Source organism: Chelmon rostratus, chromosome 12 (genome assembly GCF_017976325.1).
Source record: "Chelmon rostratus isolate fCheRos1 chromosome 12, fCheRos1.pri, whole genome shotgun sequence".
Classification (NCBI taxonomy): Eukaryota; Metazoa; Chordata; class Actinopteri; order Chaetodontiformes; family Chaetodontidae; genus Chelmon; species Chelmon rostratus.
In genome coordinates this window covers 18090133-18107193 of record NC_055669.1, presented here as the reverse complement: position 1 = coordinate 18107193, position 17061 = coordinate 18090133, and the positions used below count along the sequence as shown (strand labels likewise).

The following is a 17061-nucleotide window of genomic DNA, read 5'->3' as shown; positions in this document are numbered from 1 at the left end:
GTCTATGCAGTCGGAACAGGAGCAACGCTGAGCTGTTGTCTGCAAAGATACGAGCAAGATGTCTTACAAATCAGCTCCACATTCCTCCTACAAAAAGATGTTTGGAGGGGAGAGAATCGCGGCCAGGACCAGCTACTCCAGCCGCCAGTTCTCCAGCCCTGTGCGCTCCTCCCGGGTAACCTACGGTCTGTCCTCCGCCCCGACCATCTACTCCGTGAAGACACAGAGGCTCCGGAGCAGCGCGGCTATGCCCCGGCTGGCCTCCGAGAACCTGGACTTCTCCTTGTCCGACGCCATAAACAGCGAGTTCATCACGAACCGCACCAACGAGAAGGCGCAGATGCAGTCGCTCAACGACCGCTTCGCCAGCTACATCGAGAAGGTCCGCTTCTTGGAGCAGCAGAACAAGATCCTGCTGGCGGAGCTGGAGCAGCTGCGGGGCAAAGGCACGTCCCGGGTCGGAGATCTGTACGAGGACGAGATGCGGGAGCTGAGGCGCCAGGTGGACCAGCTGACCAACGAGAAGGCCCGCGTGGAAGTTCACCGGGACAACCTGGCGGACGACATCGACAGGCTGAGAGAGAAGTAGGAGGCGTGGCGCGTCTCTGTGCTCTACTGTGGCATGATAAAGCTGATAGAGCTGTTGTGATGTTATGCAGGCCTATGAATGAGATCATATTATCAGAATGTACATGCCCTCTTGTTGTTCATAAACTTGTTGTATTGACTTCAGTGCAGGCCTGACTTGATTCAGTTTCTTCTCATGAATGCATGCCAGGCGCTGCGCAAAACCCGAGCTGGAAGTGCTGCTGCAGCTTTGTGTCTGAGTCAAGTTTATTTTACACTCAGATGCTTTCATGCGTGAAGAAGAAGTGGAGGCAGATAAAGGCAAACAGGGCCGGGGAGGCAGAAAAAAGGGGGTCGCAGCAGTTTTTAAGGTGGAAAACTCCCAGTGGCTGTCAAAATAAAATGCCTGCTTTTTGTCTGTCTTTGCAGGTTGCAGGATGAGATATCCCAGCGGGAGGATGCTGAGGGCAACATGCAGAGCTTCAGACAGGTACCGTATGATTCATGCAATGAAATAAACCCTTTTCACACTGTTGGCATCAAGTAAATTTCAGCCTGAGTATTTTATGCAACAGACTGCAAAGAGGGTGATAATAGAGGATGATCTTAGTTTTCAACAGCAGAAGATGCTGACGGCCCCTGAGCCCGTCACTGCCCCACCTCTTCTGCCATCCATGACTATGTAAGGGTTAAAAACCCTAAATTGACGACAAGTGATGTCAAAGTGATTAGATAAACCTTAATTATCTCTATGAGTCTCACTTCTCACAGTTACGTGGTGTGGCTGTCCCTTTAGGCTCGATCTAATTATTGCTCATGAGCTGCAGAGACAGGAATGCTCTCTTCTGATGGCACAACAGCAGATTCTAGCCATGATCCGAAATAGCTGTAGAGCAGAACTGACCCTGGCCTGGTACAAAAGGCCAAGTTGTGGCTGTTGAGTTAAATCAGGCCTGCAATGAGAGGAGATCTTTTTAAGTCTGACTGGTCACACTGAATGAGCTGGACACAAACGCAGTCCACAGTGTGGACCCAATGTGGTTATCAGAGCGAGAAGACAAGCCACCATGTGATCCGGCTGTCTCGGACCGGGAGGGCATCAGCACATAAGAATCTCCCTTGTTATGGGCTTGTCGATGATTGTTCTTTATCACTGGATTTCGTGGTGAATAATGAAGTGGTGGTGAGTCTTGCAAATAGTTTCAAATGGGTCTCATAGTCCCAAAAAACAGAACAAAAATAAGGTGCATATGCGTTGATGCAGACAGATACAGCCTTCTGTATGTATGTAAGAGCAAATTTAAATTCTCCAGCGATTATATGCTTTGTAGTGTGTGCACTTAGTCATCAATACATTGCATTATCATGACCTTGTCTATACTGCATGAATGGCAGGAAGGAAGTCCCTGTGGCCTGCCGTGGTGGCACTGAGACAACAATGCAGGGTCCACAGCAGGCTCTCGTTCAGTCAGGCAGACAGTCAGTCCTCCAGCCTCAGGCCTGTTTGGGAAACCCTGCTGAATAGCGCACTTTGTTTGTGGCATTAGAGCAGGGGCAAAGCTGCTTCATTTGCTGATACCTCAATTACCAGCCTGCCAACGCCCTGACAAAGCACAGCGATGTGGTGCCACAGCCAGTGTATATGCCGAAGAGAGCGAATGGAATTAAATAGAATATAGTAGGATGTTTTGAAACCAGTAACATATTTACACATTACAGTGATTTTTATTCATTAGAAAAAAATGCCTCATCCAATACAGTTAAGTTATGAAATGGTAAGATGAAATAAGAAGAATCAACTAAGGAATGATAATAAACCATGAAGTAACAGAGCTTCTAGTGGAATAACTATATTTCCTGTAGAGATTTTCAGGTTAAGAATGCAGTTAGGTAATAACAAATGGGATTAAGGACCTCTTGAACACGGCTTTGTGGTTGTGGGTGTTCTACAGTGCCCCCTTTATGAAATCAAATTCCTTTATAAAGGGATGGAAACAAGCTCACTGAACTTTGTTGAACCTTTTCCCCTATGTGTAAGGAAAGCCAGGCATGCCACTACAGAGTGTGATTTACTTGTTTTAGTGCACAGTAAGTGGCCTCAGACTCCATTTGCGAAACTCCATCCTGCAGATCTGCAGTGGTGGGAGGAGTCTTCCGATCCTGTCCTGAAGTAAAAGCAGAAATGCCTTTGTTTAAAAATACTCCTCTCTAAGTTAAAGTCCTGTATTCTTATTTAAGTAAAATAAGAAAAATTGTGCTTAAAGTATCAAACATAAAACTACTCATTATGCTGTAACACTCATTAGTGTTATGTTAAAAATGATATGTTGTATTATTATTACTTAATGTTGTAATTTGGCAGCAAAATGTATGTGTTTAAACACGACTGCATAGTATAATAGTAAAGCTCTGCCATATATTTTATGAGCTCATCATAAATTTGTCATGTAAAATCTGATAATTGATCAGCAAGTATAAATGTCAAATATTTGTAATGGAGTGAAAAGCCTAATTTCTCCCTCTGAAATCAAGTGGAGTAGAAGTATAAACCTTACATTAAAAACACAGGAGGAAAGGTCAAGTACTTCAAATCTGTACTTAAGTGCAGTTCTTGGTTAAATATACTTAATTACTTTCCAACACTGCCAATTCGCCTGTGATGCAGTCGAGGACTGTGGCCTAAAAGATGTTACAGTGTATAGAACACATGAAAATCACGAGAAAACACCTAATTATCACCTGCAATGAAACGTGTCATGTGTCTACACTTGATGTTTATTGGATGCATGTGTTCTTGACCTTGGCTCGCTACACAATAGGTCGTTTTGTGTACGTGGGTGTTGTGTGAGAGTGCCTGTACGGCATGTGAAGGAGCATTTGTTTCTATGTCAGCAAACACATAATGCACAATTCATGTCACCTTCACAAGTCACCTTATTAAGAGTCCTTGTTATGACACAGGATGTGGACAATGCTGCCCTCGCCAGACTGGACCTGGAGCGAAAAGTAGAGTCACTCCAGGATGAAATCAACTTCCTCAAGAAGCTGCATGATGAGGTAAGCTTCCTCTTTTTTTGCCTAACAAGGGAAAGACATCCTAAAAATGCTGGGCCATGATTTGAGCCATTTGTTAATGTGCCCAGAGATCTACATTAGTAGGGTTAAATGCATCAGAGCAATTTTAATACAGCCAGGAAAGTCATTGAAAAGTATATACAAGGACATTAAAATAAATTGTCTGTGCACTTGTAATAATATCCTCACTGTATGTCATCTGAGTAGGCAAAAAAATGAAAAGCAGATGTACATGCCAGTTCTATTGATTCTATTGCAGGAAATGCTGGAACTGCAGAACCAGATGCAGCAGCAGCAGCATGTCCAGGTGGACATGGAGATTGCTAAACCTGACCTGACAGCTGCTCTAAGGGACGTCCGTCTGCAGTATGAGAACCTGGCCTCCAAAAACATCCATGAGTCTGAGGAATGGTACAAATCCAAGGTAAAGATTTCCCATTAAGTTGAAGAGGTTTTAGGAGTTGTAGTCAAAAAACAAAGAAACAAGAAATGCAAAAGTGGCGAAGTAAATGGACGACAGCTTGAATATAATCACACATTCTTCTCATTCCAGATCCTTAAAATTTAAAGAGGCTATAATCAACATTTTTTATGATAACAACTGATCACATGAGTACTTGTATGTGAAAGTGATTACTGAGAGTGATGAGCCCGCAGGAAATTGTCTTTACAGTTTTGGTCCAGTGTTGTTTTCGGCTGCAGTAGGCAGCTGTTTAGTGGAAATGATCTAAAACCCGCTGTACACTACCAGCCCAGCAGTAAATGGCAGATAAAGTTAGCAACTCATAGTTAACATAGTGTATTGTTAAGAAGCTAAGGAGACTGAGATTTGCCTCAAGAGTTGGTGGAAACCAAAAACAGAGCTAAAAAGATAAGTGCATATTGGACTTTAGTTCATCAGGTGGCCAGAAACACAACTCTGAATGAATGATAATGTTGCAACCGGTAGGCAACTGTTTGCTTAAGTGATCTTAAACAGAAGCGTTATTTTTTCTTGAAAAGGCATTGAATCATCCGTCAGGATACTAAACAGCAGCGCAGTGATGTTGAATCTTTCCCTCTTCATGACCTTTAAAGAAGCATTAAAACAGCTTCCACCACCAAAATGTGGTGTACCATCTGAAAGTCTCTTTTGTGGCCACATCTTTCATAATTTACACGCTTCACGCTATCTGCCATACTCACTCTCCCTCAACCTCTGACTCATCATTTATTGAACAGTTGATTTCTCACTTCTTCCTCCCTCTCTCCATGTTTGTCACTACGGTTGCCAGTTTGCTGACCTCACCGAGGCCGCAGCCAGGAATAATGATGCTTTGAGAGTTGCCAAGCAAGAGTCCAATGACTATAGACGCCAAGTTCAGACACTTACCTGTGAGGTGGATGCCCTTAAAGGAACTGTGAGTATGCAACTTCAGGCATACACTGTAGTATACAAGATGATGATGCAATCGTTTTCTATAAATATAGCAAGAATCAAACAAATGGAGCACAAAAAGTTCAGAAAATAAGCTGCATTTGTTTGAACAATGACACAGCAAAGAGATTAATATCCACGGAGAGATAACTTTCACAGTTTTTAATTTGAAATGGGTTATTTTCATTGCCTAAGTGTCATTTTGTTCCCTCTTGGCTGCTGTCCCAGAATGAGTCCTTGGAGCGCCAGTTGAGAGAGGTGGAGGAGAACTTCTCCCTGGAGACGGGCGGTTACCAGGATACAATCGGACGTCTGGAGGAGGACATTCACAACATGAAGGACGAGATGGCACGTCACCTCCGGGAGTACCAGGACCTCCTAAATGTCAAGATGGCCCTGGACATCGAGATTGCCACCTACAGGAAGCTGCTGGAAGGAGAGGAGAGCAGGTAACAGATGATGAGCTTGTTAATGCTGCAGAAATCACATTGTCCAATTGATAGATGTGTATACTGTCCAAGAATTAATTAGATTCAATAAAGATGCAGGTAATAATTTGGGGGCTGTACTTTCTCAATCTTCAGAATCACCACCCCTCTGCCAAGCTTCTCATCTCTAAACCTGAGAGGTAACTGTCTGCATGTTGATGTCACACCAGGAATGTTAGTATTGCATGTTATATTGCTACTTTATAATACAACACACTGTTTTTCTTCCTTAGAAACAATGATTGATTCCAAACCTCATATTGAAACCACAACAACCAAGAAGGTTCTCATCAAGACCATTGAGACTAGGGATGGTCAGGTAGAATCCACTTCAAGTGATTTTCAATCAATGAAGTAATTTTCTGACGGTATTTTAAGCTCAGACGCACAACTCATCACCTTTTCTCTGTCCTCTAAAACCTTGTTCAGGTGATCAACGAGTCAACCCAGAACCACGATGACATGGAGTAATAATGTCTTTGTTTTTGCCAAACAACCAACAAAAGCAATATGAAGAAACACAATTCACTGGGGCTACAAGCAAGCAAACAAAACCAACGACACACAAAGAGCAATCAGCTTCAAAAAGTGCCTTTATACTGTGTGTGATGATTCAGTAAGCCTGTTAGTTGACACAGACTGTATTTTGCTTCCTCTCCTCTGCTGAAAGTATTATCTTTTGTCACATTTGTTTAGACACAATAATGAAATCAGCACAACATAGAAATCCTTATTGAGGTCTACAAAAATCTTTCTTTGTAACCAAAGTAGTACTTTTGATCAATACAGCATGCACGCTCCAGGAAACATGTATGCTAAAGATGTCACAATTGCCTGTACGCAGCAATAAACCATTAAGACCATAAATCAATACTGTGCATGAGGTGTAAATCCATTCTGGCAATAAAGTTGCATTAGGTCAAATGATTCCTCATATGAAATGGGAAATTGTCATCATTATGAGTACCGCATAAATTGAAAAAAGAAAACATTTGCGAGTCAGTGAATTGCTTAATCAGTCATAAAATCTTTGATTTTTCTCAATGAGCTAAAAACATGACATGAGATATGAGCTGTTTCAAGAAGCAGAACTGATCAGAGTAATGCTGTATTAATATAACAGTGATTTGAAAGCAGACACCAAAGACCATTATATCATTGTAAATGAGTCGATTCAGGCAGGGGTGAAGTCAGATGAGTAGTCCTACAATATGTCAGGCAAATTACATTGACAGGATGCTATCCATGTAGGCAAAGGGATTCAGGGCACATCTTCAGGACAAGGAGCTGTATGAGAGCCCTCAGATCAGCTCCCAGCTCACCACACCCTGCTGCCCTTAATGTTAGGACATTTATATACACATCAGAGACAAAATATTAGATACACCACACGATATAATCCAGAGCAACACCACCAGTAACTGTCACTCTTTACTGGAGTTAGGAATAAATAGAGTTAGTTGGACACAATGTCAACAAAATCTCAACACAAAGAGGCTTTTTAGCAGGGCTGCTGTCTCAGACTGCATTAGGTTGTACAGGTGTACCTAATAAACAATGTGTAGTGTCACACTTTTGGTTTTATAATAATACGCTACACTCAGTGGATCCATCAGCATCCGAGGTACATTCCTAAATAGAGTCGAGTCATATAAAGTACAGAGAATTAACAGTAGTATAATTACAATATGGAGAAATTACAATCTCAACTGGAGTAAGAGTAAAGAGTATATCAAGGCTTAATTGCTGCTGCTAAATGGACCTTGAGGTGAGTTCATTTTGTCGGCTGCTGTTTTCCAGGAGTGACCTTTAAAGTCTGCTTTTAAGCCAACAAGGATGAGTAAGTGTTCAGAGAAAAAGGAAATTTGGATAACTACAATTCCATGACCAATGCACAAACTCTATCTAATGATGACATGATTGTTACACAATTTTGAGATATTGTGCTACTTTATACCTCTACTCCACTTCATTTTAGTGTAAAATATTCTACTGTATTAGAATTTATATTATATTACCTGACAGCTAGAGTACCCTTTCATATCAAGATTTACATTTAAAACACAATCATTGTGCATTGAGAAGTTTCACCAACCAAAAGTATAGAAATTTGTTAAAATTAGCTCCACCTCAACCAGTTTGCAGTGTTTCCAATACATTTATGCATCAGTAATAATAATGAAGTACTAAAATACATTCATATTATTTTGAAATAAGCCATTCTGTTGCATAATGAGATCTATGTACTGGAAATAAGAAATGCTTTGGTCATAATCAGTATAAAAGTTGGAAATCCGTGGCTTGCTGATATAAGGGGACAGATGTTAATGCAGGTGTAACTAAAAAGTGATCCACAAATCAAACGCTCTGAATTCACTGAGAACCTGCTGTACTTGACTGCCATCTGTCGGTGATTAAGACAACTGTACTACCGCCAGTGGTGGTCATGTACTGTTGGATAGGCTGCGTTTGGTCAGAAGAAGCCAGTGGCTTCACTAAATCCCATTTCAATTTGACATCTAATTTGACCCAGGTCAAATCTCGCGATAGCTAATCCCGCATACGTTGAAACGTGATTTTAACAAAGGGATTCTGCGGGTATTTTTGATTATCATAAACAATACTAGACTAATTTAAATCAGTGCCGTTGTGTTTCTGCTCATTTTAATAATTCGGGACACTTGCCGGTTAATTAATGTCGCTTGTTTTCGCCGGTCTGCCCCGAGAGATCAGCCTGTTTGTCGACAGAGTAACTTTCTCCATGTGACGTGTCTGTCGGAGGAAACGCAAGTCGATGGTGATGCCGTTTAAACTGTTTTTCGGCTCTTTAATCGTTTTTGATATCTTGCTGTCGGTTAATTTAGCTAAAGATGAAGTTTCACGCTAACGGTTTGTGAGTGACAGAGGTGGGTTGTTTTTTTCAGCGCTTTGTTCTCCGGATTTGACGAGCCGAACAAACATGGAGTCAAGTTTCAACAGATTTTGAGTAAAATGAAAATCAGAGGAACTAATTAGGATTGAAGCGTTTAACCGTTTTGGGGATGGGCTCGGTGACTTCTGCTCTAACGAGGACAAGAAACGCTTTGGTGAAAGTGGGTTCCGAGCCGGAGAACCATGACTCGGAGAGGAGCCAGTCCGCTCCGGAGTCGGAGCGGGCTAGGAAGAAGAGCGCACGGTTCAACGTCTCGAGCCAAACCGGACGGCCGAGTTCCCGCCAGTCGCTGTCCGAGGTGCTGAGCAGACAAGACTCCGACGGAGCCAAACAAACTTCGAAGAAAAAGACTTCTGATGGCCAACAGAGCGGTGAGTTGAACAGCTGCAGTTAAAGTCTATACTTGAAGTTAAGTATCTTAAATCGTACTTAGTGACAGTATTTAACTACTTTACACTGTACTCATGCAGTTCATCTGTTTGACTGTGTTCGAGTTGATATAGTGTTTTGACATAGTGAATGACAATAACATTAGGCTATCACGATGATAGCCTAATGTTATATACCGTAGGTGTATAAAGCAAAGTCAAGAACTTCTTTTATTTGCCTCTTATGAAACGGAAATTCCCAGTTTGTGAACTCAGATACTTTATATTGCGCACCTCTGTGGTTCAGTTCATGGATTATCTGTAGATGAGAGCAACTGGTCACTTCAGAGGATTGCTGTGAATATGCCACACACAAAAAAAAGGTATTCACTGAATGAATGCAGAGCTCTTTGAAGACCAGCCTCAATGCAACATATCTCCACTACCAAAGCATCTGTTTGATGTTTGAGGTGTCCCTCAGACTGAAATAAACCAAATTACAGTCCCATTCATCTTAACAAATTCACATGTGACATGGCAATTTTGCAGACATTTGTTGTGTTGCTTTGATTGGAAATACATGGTACGAAGTTTATACTGAATCTGCATGGGTTGTCTGTTGAATACACACCAGAAATTAGGTGCTGGTCATAGTTATGACATATTTGAAAAAAGAAGACCACACACTAAGATCCAATGATTTAATTGTATTTTTTACTTTTTTGCAGATACATGGTACAATTTTTTTTAACACGTTTGTACTTACTGTGTGTGTACTTCACTTCATCCTGTTTATCTTCAACTCTCTCCACTGCTGCCACCTCTAGTTCCAACTCCCTACGTATCTGTCCCAGAGGAAAATGCCTCTCCATGGCTGGCTCCTAAAATACCATCTGTACTGTGGCGTTTCCATGACCGTATGACAGTGTAGACTCCCGTTGAGTTTCCTCCTCGGTCCCCTGTGATGTTCATGTGTGTTGAGGAGTCTCCTCCCTGACTGTACACTCATCTGCTTTCTCCTGAGGGACAAAGCACAGACACTTAGTGCCTGATCAGCTTACCCTGTCGGGTCCCTGTGTTAGACATCCCGGTGGTGAAGTGATCTCAACTGCTGCTTAGTTCTGAGGTTGCAGAGAACAGTTCGACATCAGCTGTAATAACTCTAGATCATGGCTTCTATCTGAGCTTCCATGCCAAATGGGACCACACATTCCAACAATTAAAACTGATGGATTGTTGTAAACAGTGTAAGGGCTGTGTCAGGAAATTGGGGACTTAGGGGAACTATGGGGTAGAACCCAAATGCAGACACACAAGGGGGCGCTTGATTCAAATGAATAAACAAAATTTTACACAAGACAAGAAAATCCAAGACAGCTAGAATTCAGGGGACTAATGACTTACGACACACAAGGGTAACAGAATTCAAACAACAATGACGCAACACAGGGAAAGACAACACATTAACACAAGACACATTATAGCTAGGGACAAGACTATGAATAACTATCAGCGAATAAGATAACGAACAGAAAACGCTGCCGAAGGAGGAAAACACAAAGGGCTATGAAACGGAACTGACCAACTGAAAGAACTAGATATGAAAAACTAACTCAAAATACACTCCTAGAAAACAGAGAAACAAGAATCTAAATAACAAAACTAGTCAAACAGAAAGTCACTCTTTAATGAGGAGAACAAATCTGTAATGCTATAACTTTGAAAGGAAAACAGAAACTAGATTATTAAAAGTTACAAACAAATATTACTCATGAAAGGACTATGGGCTGGAAACTCAACTAACATAAAACAAGGCATAACAGAACAAAGACAAGAACAAGGCAAAAAACAAACCTACGGGAACTGTGGCAAACAAAGGACAAAGACAAACCAAGGAGAAAATCACATAATTCATGGCGCGGACATGAACAAAGAAACACAACAAAGAACACTCACTTACATGGCTATGGCTAGGACTATGACTATGACTAGGGCAAGGTGACGTGGACAACAAGGTAGCGCAGACAACGACCCAACAAAGACTGGGGGGAAGACACAGACTTAAAAACACAAGGCAGGAACACTAATGACACACAGGTGAAACACATCAGACAATCACAAGGGTGGGAAAACACAGGAAGTAAAGTAAACCAAGACACATAACATGAACCTTCAAAATAAAACAGGATGTAAGAAAACCCAGACAAAGACAACACACAATGGGAAACTTAACAAAAACCAGGTGCAGAGCATGGGTCATGACAGGCTGTTTTAGCTGCCCAGAATACATGGGCAGTATAGCGGAAGCTTTATGGGGGATGTCTTATGGTCAGTCATACAATTAGGTGTAAATATGAGCTACCGGAGAGATTCTACAATAATAGTGATGGTGAAGAGCTGCAATTACCCTGCTGTTGATTGCAATACTGGCACAAGAGCTAGGTCACATTCAGAGTTTCCTGTGGCGTACAAGGAGCTGGAGTTGCTCTTGTAGCGTAGTCATAATAAATGGTATTTTAAGAGATAACGCGCTTACATGAGATATAGTGGAGTAAAATTATGTGACTGAAGTGTCACATAATTTTTAGGGGAAAGGTTGTACCACATCTGCAGTGTTGTAGGAAGAAATCATCATGAGACTTCATTCATAAATTTCTGATTCATGTAGTGTATGCATACGATGTGCAACTGTTTTTGAGTAGTTTAGAAAAACGATTTTGTGAAAATGAAATGTTCAACAAATAATATACTAATGCTAAAATCCAAAATAAATAAGTAAAAATAAAGCAGCCCAACAGCAGCACAGTCAAAAGTGTGGGAACGTTATTTATTTAGAAACACACACTTTCCCAAAAGCTCCATTTTGTTGTGGAAATTGATTTTTTAATTCTATATGCATCTTTTAACGTATTATCTTATACACTTACAACTACATTATAGTGGGTAAGAAACCATTTATTAAATACTTGGATGGTGCTTATCTTTATTTCTGCTAAATAGGGGGACATAAAGTAAAATGATAGCAACATTGTCTAAACTTTATTAAGTGATCAACCAGTGAATCTTCATGAGGATCCCAGGAAGGCAATTTACATCCTTGATCACTGAAGGAGACAATGTGTGAACAACCCTTCATAAATGTGTTCACATCTTTGGTAATAGATGGTTAGTGCTTTTGGAATGGCAGACTAATGTATATTGTCACTGTGTCTACTACTATATGATGATGCTTCATTAATAAATTAAGAGGCATCAGCTGGCTTACTGGCTGGAAATATGTTTTGTAATTGGATACCACAGTTGATCTTATGGGACTGTTAAAAGATAATAGAAGCGACACAAACCAATGAAAGATTAATGCGTTCAAAATGTATTAATACAACAAGCCAATTAAGAAGTCTGTTGATCAGTGGCTATAAGCTGGTTCAGAGCTGACTAAACAATTTGAGTGTGTAAATTTTAAATGCAGTTACTAATTAATCAAAATCATCATCATCATCATTCACAAAGCTCTTGATGAATAGTGTTTGGTGTACATGTATGAATCAGTGCGACATGACACATCAAAAGTTTAAATTTTAATGGACACAATACTCACATTTTCATATTATTCTTAAATGTCACATCCTGTGTGTAATGAAATCAAATCTTCTTTTATGGTAATACAAAGGCATGTTACTTTATCAGTAGCAAGAACCAAAACCAAGCTGTGAGACAACGAAACAATGGAAAATATGCTGTCCATCTATTCCTTCATCTTCACATCTCATCCTTTCATCTCTGTCTCACAATGGGAGGAGGACCTATAGACAGCAAGGACAAGATGCAGGTGAAGGAGGAGAGAAGGCATAAATACTGAACCAGAAAAAAAAAAAACCTCTAGTGTGTCTTTAGTGTAGATTTTGCCAACTCCTTGCATGTGAATAATCTTCATGTGTGACTAAAGTGCATTACAGGTTACATTCAATATCAGCATTTTGTGTCAGTTCAGGAAGAAGTGTGATGACCATGTAGCAGTAGGTGAGAAGTGGGTGTAGAAGTGAGCTCCTTCAACATGAGTGGCTCAAGTTCACATCAGATCATACCAGATCTGGCCATTGTTGACATTAGTTATATTCTTAACCTTGTAATGCAGCTGGATTCACAAGATCACAAGAATATCCGTCTTATCAGGCTTCAAGCTATTAAACAGCACCTTGTGATATAGTTGCCACAAAAAGTTATTGGATTAATAGCCAATTGAAAAATACTGGTACTGAACATTTTACAGATAACATTAAGAGCAAATTTGGTGGGACAACGCAATGTGACCTGGGCTCAGATGCTGGTGGTTTTACTGTTTTTTGCAGTTCTTTCTTTTTAATGTCAGAATCAGCAAATATGTTTTCATGTGTCTGAAAAATATGCTGCCAGTTGTTTGATATGAATGTTAGTTACATCTAGGTGTTTTGATATTGCACAATAGCTGTATATGAACATTTGGAAGGGGATAAGGTTTGTTGGTAAGAGATGATGATACTTTCCCATAGAGGCTGTGTATAGTTAAGGATATTACTGTCTTTGTATAAGCATTTTCATGATGCAAAGAAAAAAATGGCAACAGAGCACATGATTTACTGAAGTAGGTGTTGTTCTTACAATCAACGCCAATGACAAGTGTTAAGCTTTGGCGTCTGAGCTGTTACATTGCTGTGTGGCCTCTGTGACTAGTGTAATAATTTGCAGTCTGCTGTGACTCCAACACTACGTATGTGACATTTTCATAAAAAGAGCAGATTTGGTGTAGTTTCTGACTCCAAATAATAATGATTAGTTGCTAGGTTTACACCAATATAGATTCCAGTATTGGTCCCTTGTAGTGTTAAAAATACTCATTTTTAGGGAGGTGTCAGGTAAGTGGCAAAGGAGCAGCGTCAGTGGAGATATTTTCGGATAAGCAATGATGACAAAAGTAGAGCAGACTCTAAAGTATGCTCTGCTAAATTGTCAAGAGGAGGGGTGAAAAATAGCTCCATTAACAAGCAATTTAATAAAACATCTAAAGAACCAACACATTGCAGAGTTCAAGGAGTTTGCTAATGCTAGCATTGGGAAATGCAAATGTATGCTGCTAATCAAAAGGTTTATATTTGTTTGCCCTGCTGACCTAATCACTCACCCAACTGGTTTAGCTTGTTTGATCTGGAACCACGCTGGTGCAAAAATCATTAGCTAAACTTGTGCACTCTGTAACTGAAGACTTTTCTTCTCGGTGCAGCAGGATTCAGATGACAGTTCATGTAGCTCTCTGTTTTGTCAGCTCATTTCCCTCAGGTTTCCTACACTGGCTAACATTACCCTTAAAGGAGCCTCTAATGAGTATTTAGCAGGGGGAAAGGCAAGCTCCCTGGCACCGTGTGTGTCTTAATTACATGACTGTGTCACTGTGGTGACAGTGGTGTGGGGACTGACAAAGCGTGTATCGTTCCACAGTCTAGGGGAGACCTCTAATGAGCTTGTTTTTCTGTCTGATTGCGTAGTTGTTGTCTTGAATCATTTTGTGCTACTGGGACAGATTACACAATCAAAAAGCCCCAAAACTAATTTTATGTTTGATCAATTGCACGATGAAATGATGATGAAATGTCACTTATCTGTGTCCAGGAAATTTGGAATGTGTAGTTATTGTAGTGATTTTCATATGTATATTTGTTTTGATATTTTGGGATCAGTTTGGTGCAAGATGCTATTTCTAATCCCCCAAGTTAGTCCTCACCTCCCCTTTATCTTCACAACCAATTAATATCTATTGGTGATGGTCAGTCCTGGTGTTTGATGACTAGATCAAAGGTTGAGGGATACTCAGTGGACATACAGCAAAGGCAAGCAGGTGTGTGTTTGTGCCAACAATCCACTGCAGCATTGGTTTGTCAAAAAAACAACAGTAAGCTTACTTCTTAAACAGTAAAAAATGCTTTGCGACATTCTCATAATAGTTGTAACCTGTGCAAACATCTTATAAAAACGGAATTTGTTCTTTATATTTTGCATTATTCCAACAAGCACTGTCTGCACAGAGGTGAGGAAGAGGAGGTGAGTAGGTGAGGAAAACAGACACTTAAAATAACAGTAAAATAATTTGATTATAAATACTAGAAAAACCACACTACCATAATGAGTGCTATTTGCCATATTAACCCCTTCTCATGCTCTGAGTAATGTATGCAATATATGTCTGAAAGGTCTTCCTGTTGCCTAGTGACAGTGACGTCGCTATTGACCCTTGAAGAAAATGGATCTTGACAAGGACTCAACAGATGTATGGGTATAGAATGCACCTCTCAGCTGTTGTACTACATGCTCCTTTTGAAATGTGCTCTAGCATACATTCGATCATATGTTGTGTACTTTGCTTGACAGGCATGAACCAGAATTCTGGGGACACATTTGGTATCTGTATCAGCAGCCCGGAGTCACACCTTTCTTATTAAATAGGCTCAATTATGTGGGTTGGTGGTATTAAGATTTATTGAAAACGAGAAAAAGACATTAATTAAACAACGCATTGAAAACTAATATAATTGAAATAATGCATCAAATGAAATAGATTTTAACTTAAAATCACAATGCACGCACCATCTGTAAAAGTATTCTTGTTTGAAACAACTAGGGTCAAATTTAGCTGATAATAGAATTTAAATTGTGAATAAGATGACATTTTTTTCCACTTCTGTGTGATAATTCTGTAGCCAGCAGTTGGGTTTAGGTTAACGTTCTGTTGCTAGTAGCAACCACTACTGGCACAGTTCCATGGCAGTGGAGTCAAACTGACATTTTTAAATCCACCATTTTGTCAGAGCTGTGACCAAGCAAATATTGACAGAAATCCTTTATCTACACCCCAAACGCCCTTGTTGGAGCATAATCTGTAGGTGCTCTTTTTACATTAACTGTTGCTTGTTAATTTGTTACTGTTAGTGTACTGTGTAGTGCTTCCCGTGGGGAGTTACCGTTGTTGATGACACTTGTTTCTTTCTGGCATTAGGGGCAATGAAACAATTTTGCCAGCTAGTCTATGTGAATACAGTTTTCTTATTGTACTTATTTTTGACAATGGCTTTGGTTGAAGTGTTCTTTATGGTGTCTTTTTCTTGGTCTTTAACCAAATGAAAGTTGACCAATAGCATTTTCTCCTTCAAACTAGAGACCTAAAGGACTATGGTAAGGTTGTAATGTTTATTAGACCTTATTGCATGCCTCACTGGAATGAGCAAATAACTTACAGTTTTGCCAAAGGAAGACTGTGGGGTCATTTCACTACACAGGGTTTATCCACTGGGAACATGAATGTCCTCAGTTGTGCTTTTGGCTTCAGGGTGGTGCCAGAGGAAAGCTGATGAAATGTCAAAAAAAGGAAAGGGCTTATTCTGTGGGAAGCCAGAATGTACTCAGTAAGTTCCAGTGCAATCTGCCCATTACAATATCTTGTGCAATTTTGGACATTTTGACCTCATTGTAGCATTGAAGAAATGTCAGAGGGTCACCAAACACATCAGGAATAGTTGGAAAAAATCGTCTTGGAAATCTCACTCCATAATACCTTGTGTGTAAAGCTGACCATAGACCCATTGGTGATGCTTGACAAAAATCTCCTGCAATATCCAATATGGAAAGTGTTCATCCTTTGGGGAGTTTCCAATTAATGCAAAGGGAATTTTCCCACGAGACTGTGGTATCTCTTGCGTCCAGGTGAAATTATTAGCCTCATGGTGGCACTTGAGGAGAACTAGTGGGTTACCATATACATCAGGATTCATTATCCACTGTGCATGAATGTAAGAATCTTGCTCTTGACTAAAATGTTGCACAGACTGACAAACTGGCAGATTGCCAAACGCTTCCACCATCCTTACATTAGTACCTGTTGAGGCTTTTAACAGGATGTTCTGTGAAAAGCCTGCAATGCCACGGTTTACAAGGTAATACGTAAAGTTGCAGAACATCATGTAGCCTCATGAAAATAAAAGCAGGAGCATTTAACTCCTTCAGTTAAGTGTATTATGTAATCTCCTCTAATGTCTGTAACCCCAAATGCATTTGAGAGGAAGCTTTGAGCAAACTGCAGCAAGCTCTGACTCTTTAGCACTTGGCATGGGCAAGAGTACTCACATACTCAATTTCAGTGTACAGAGCAATCTCTCTCACACACACACCCACCCACCCACACACACATAC

General features: G+C 40.4%; 1 protein-coding gene across 1 annotated transcript; it reads left to right on the top strand.

Annotated features, from left to right (window-relative positions):
* On the top strand, positions 1-6466 carry LOC121614414 (vimentin A2-like). The gene is made up of 9 exons (XM_041948257.1): positions 1-585; positions 997-1057; positions 3529-3624; positions 3902-4066; positions 4917-5042; positions 5288-5508; positions 5644-5687; positions 5781-5866; positions 5977-6466. The coding sequence occupies exons 1-9, from the start codon at positions 59-61 to the stop codon at positions 6016-6018; spliced, it is 1368 nt and encodes a 455-aa protein (XP_041804191.1). The 5' UTR covers positions 1-58; the 3' UTR covers positions 6019-6466.
* Positions 6467-17061: the final 10595 nt, after the last annotated feature.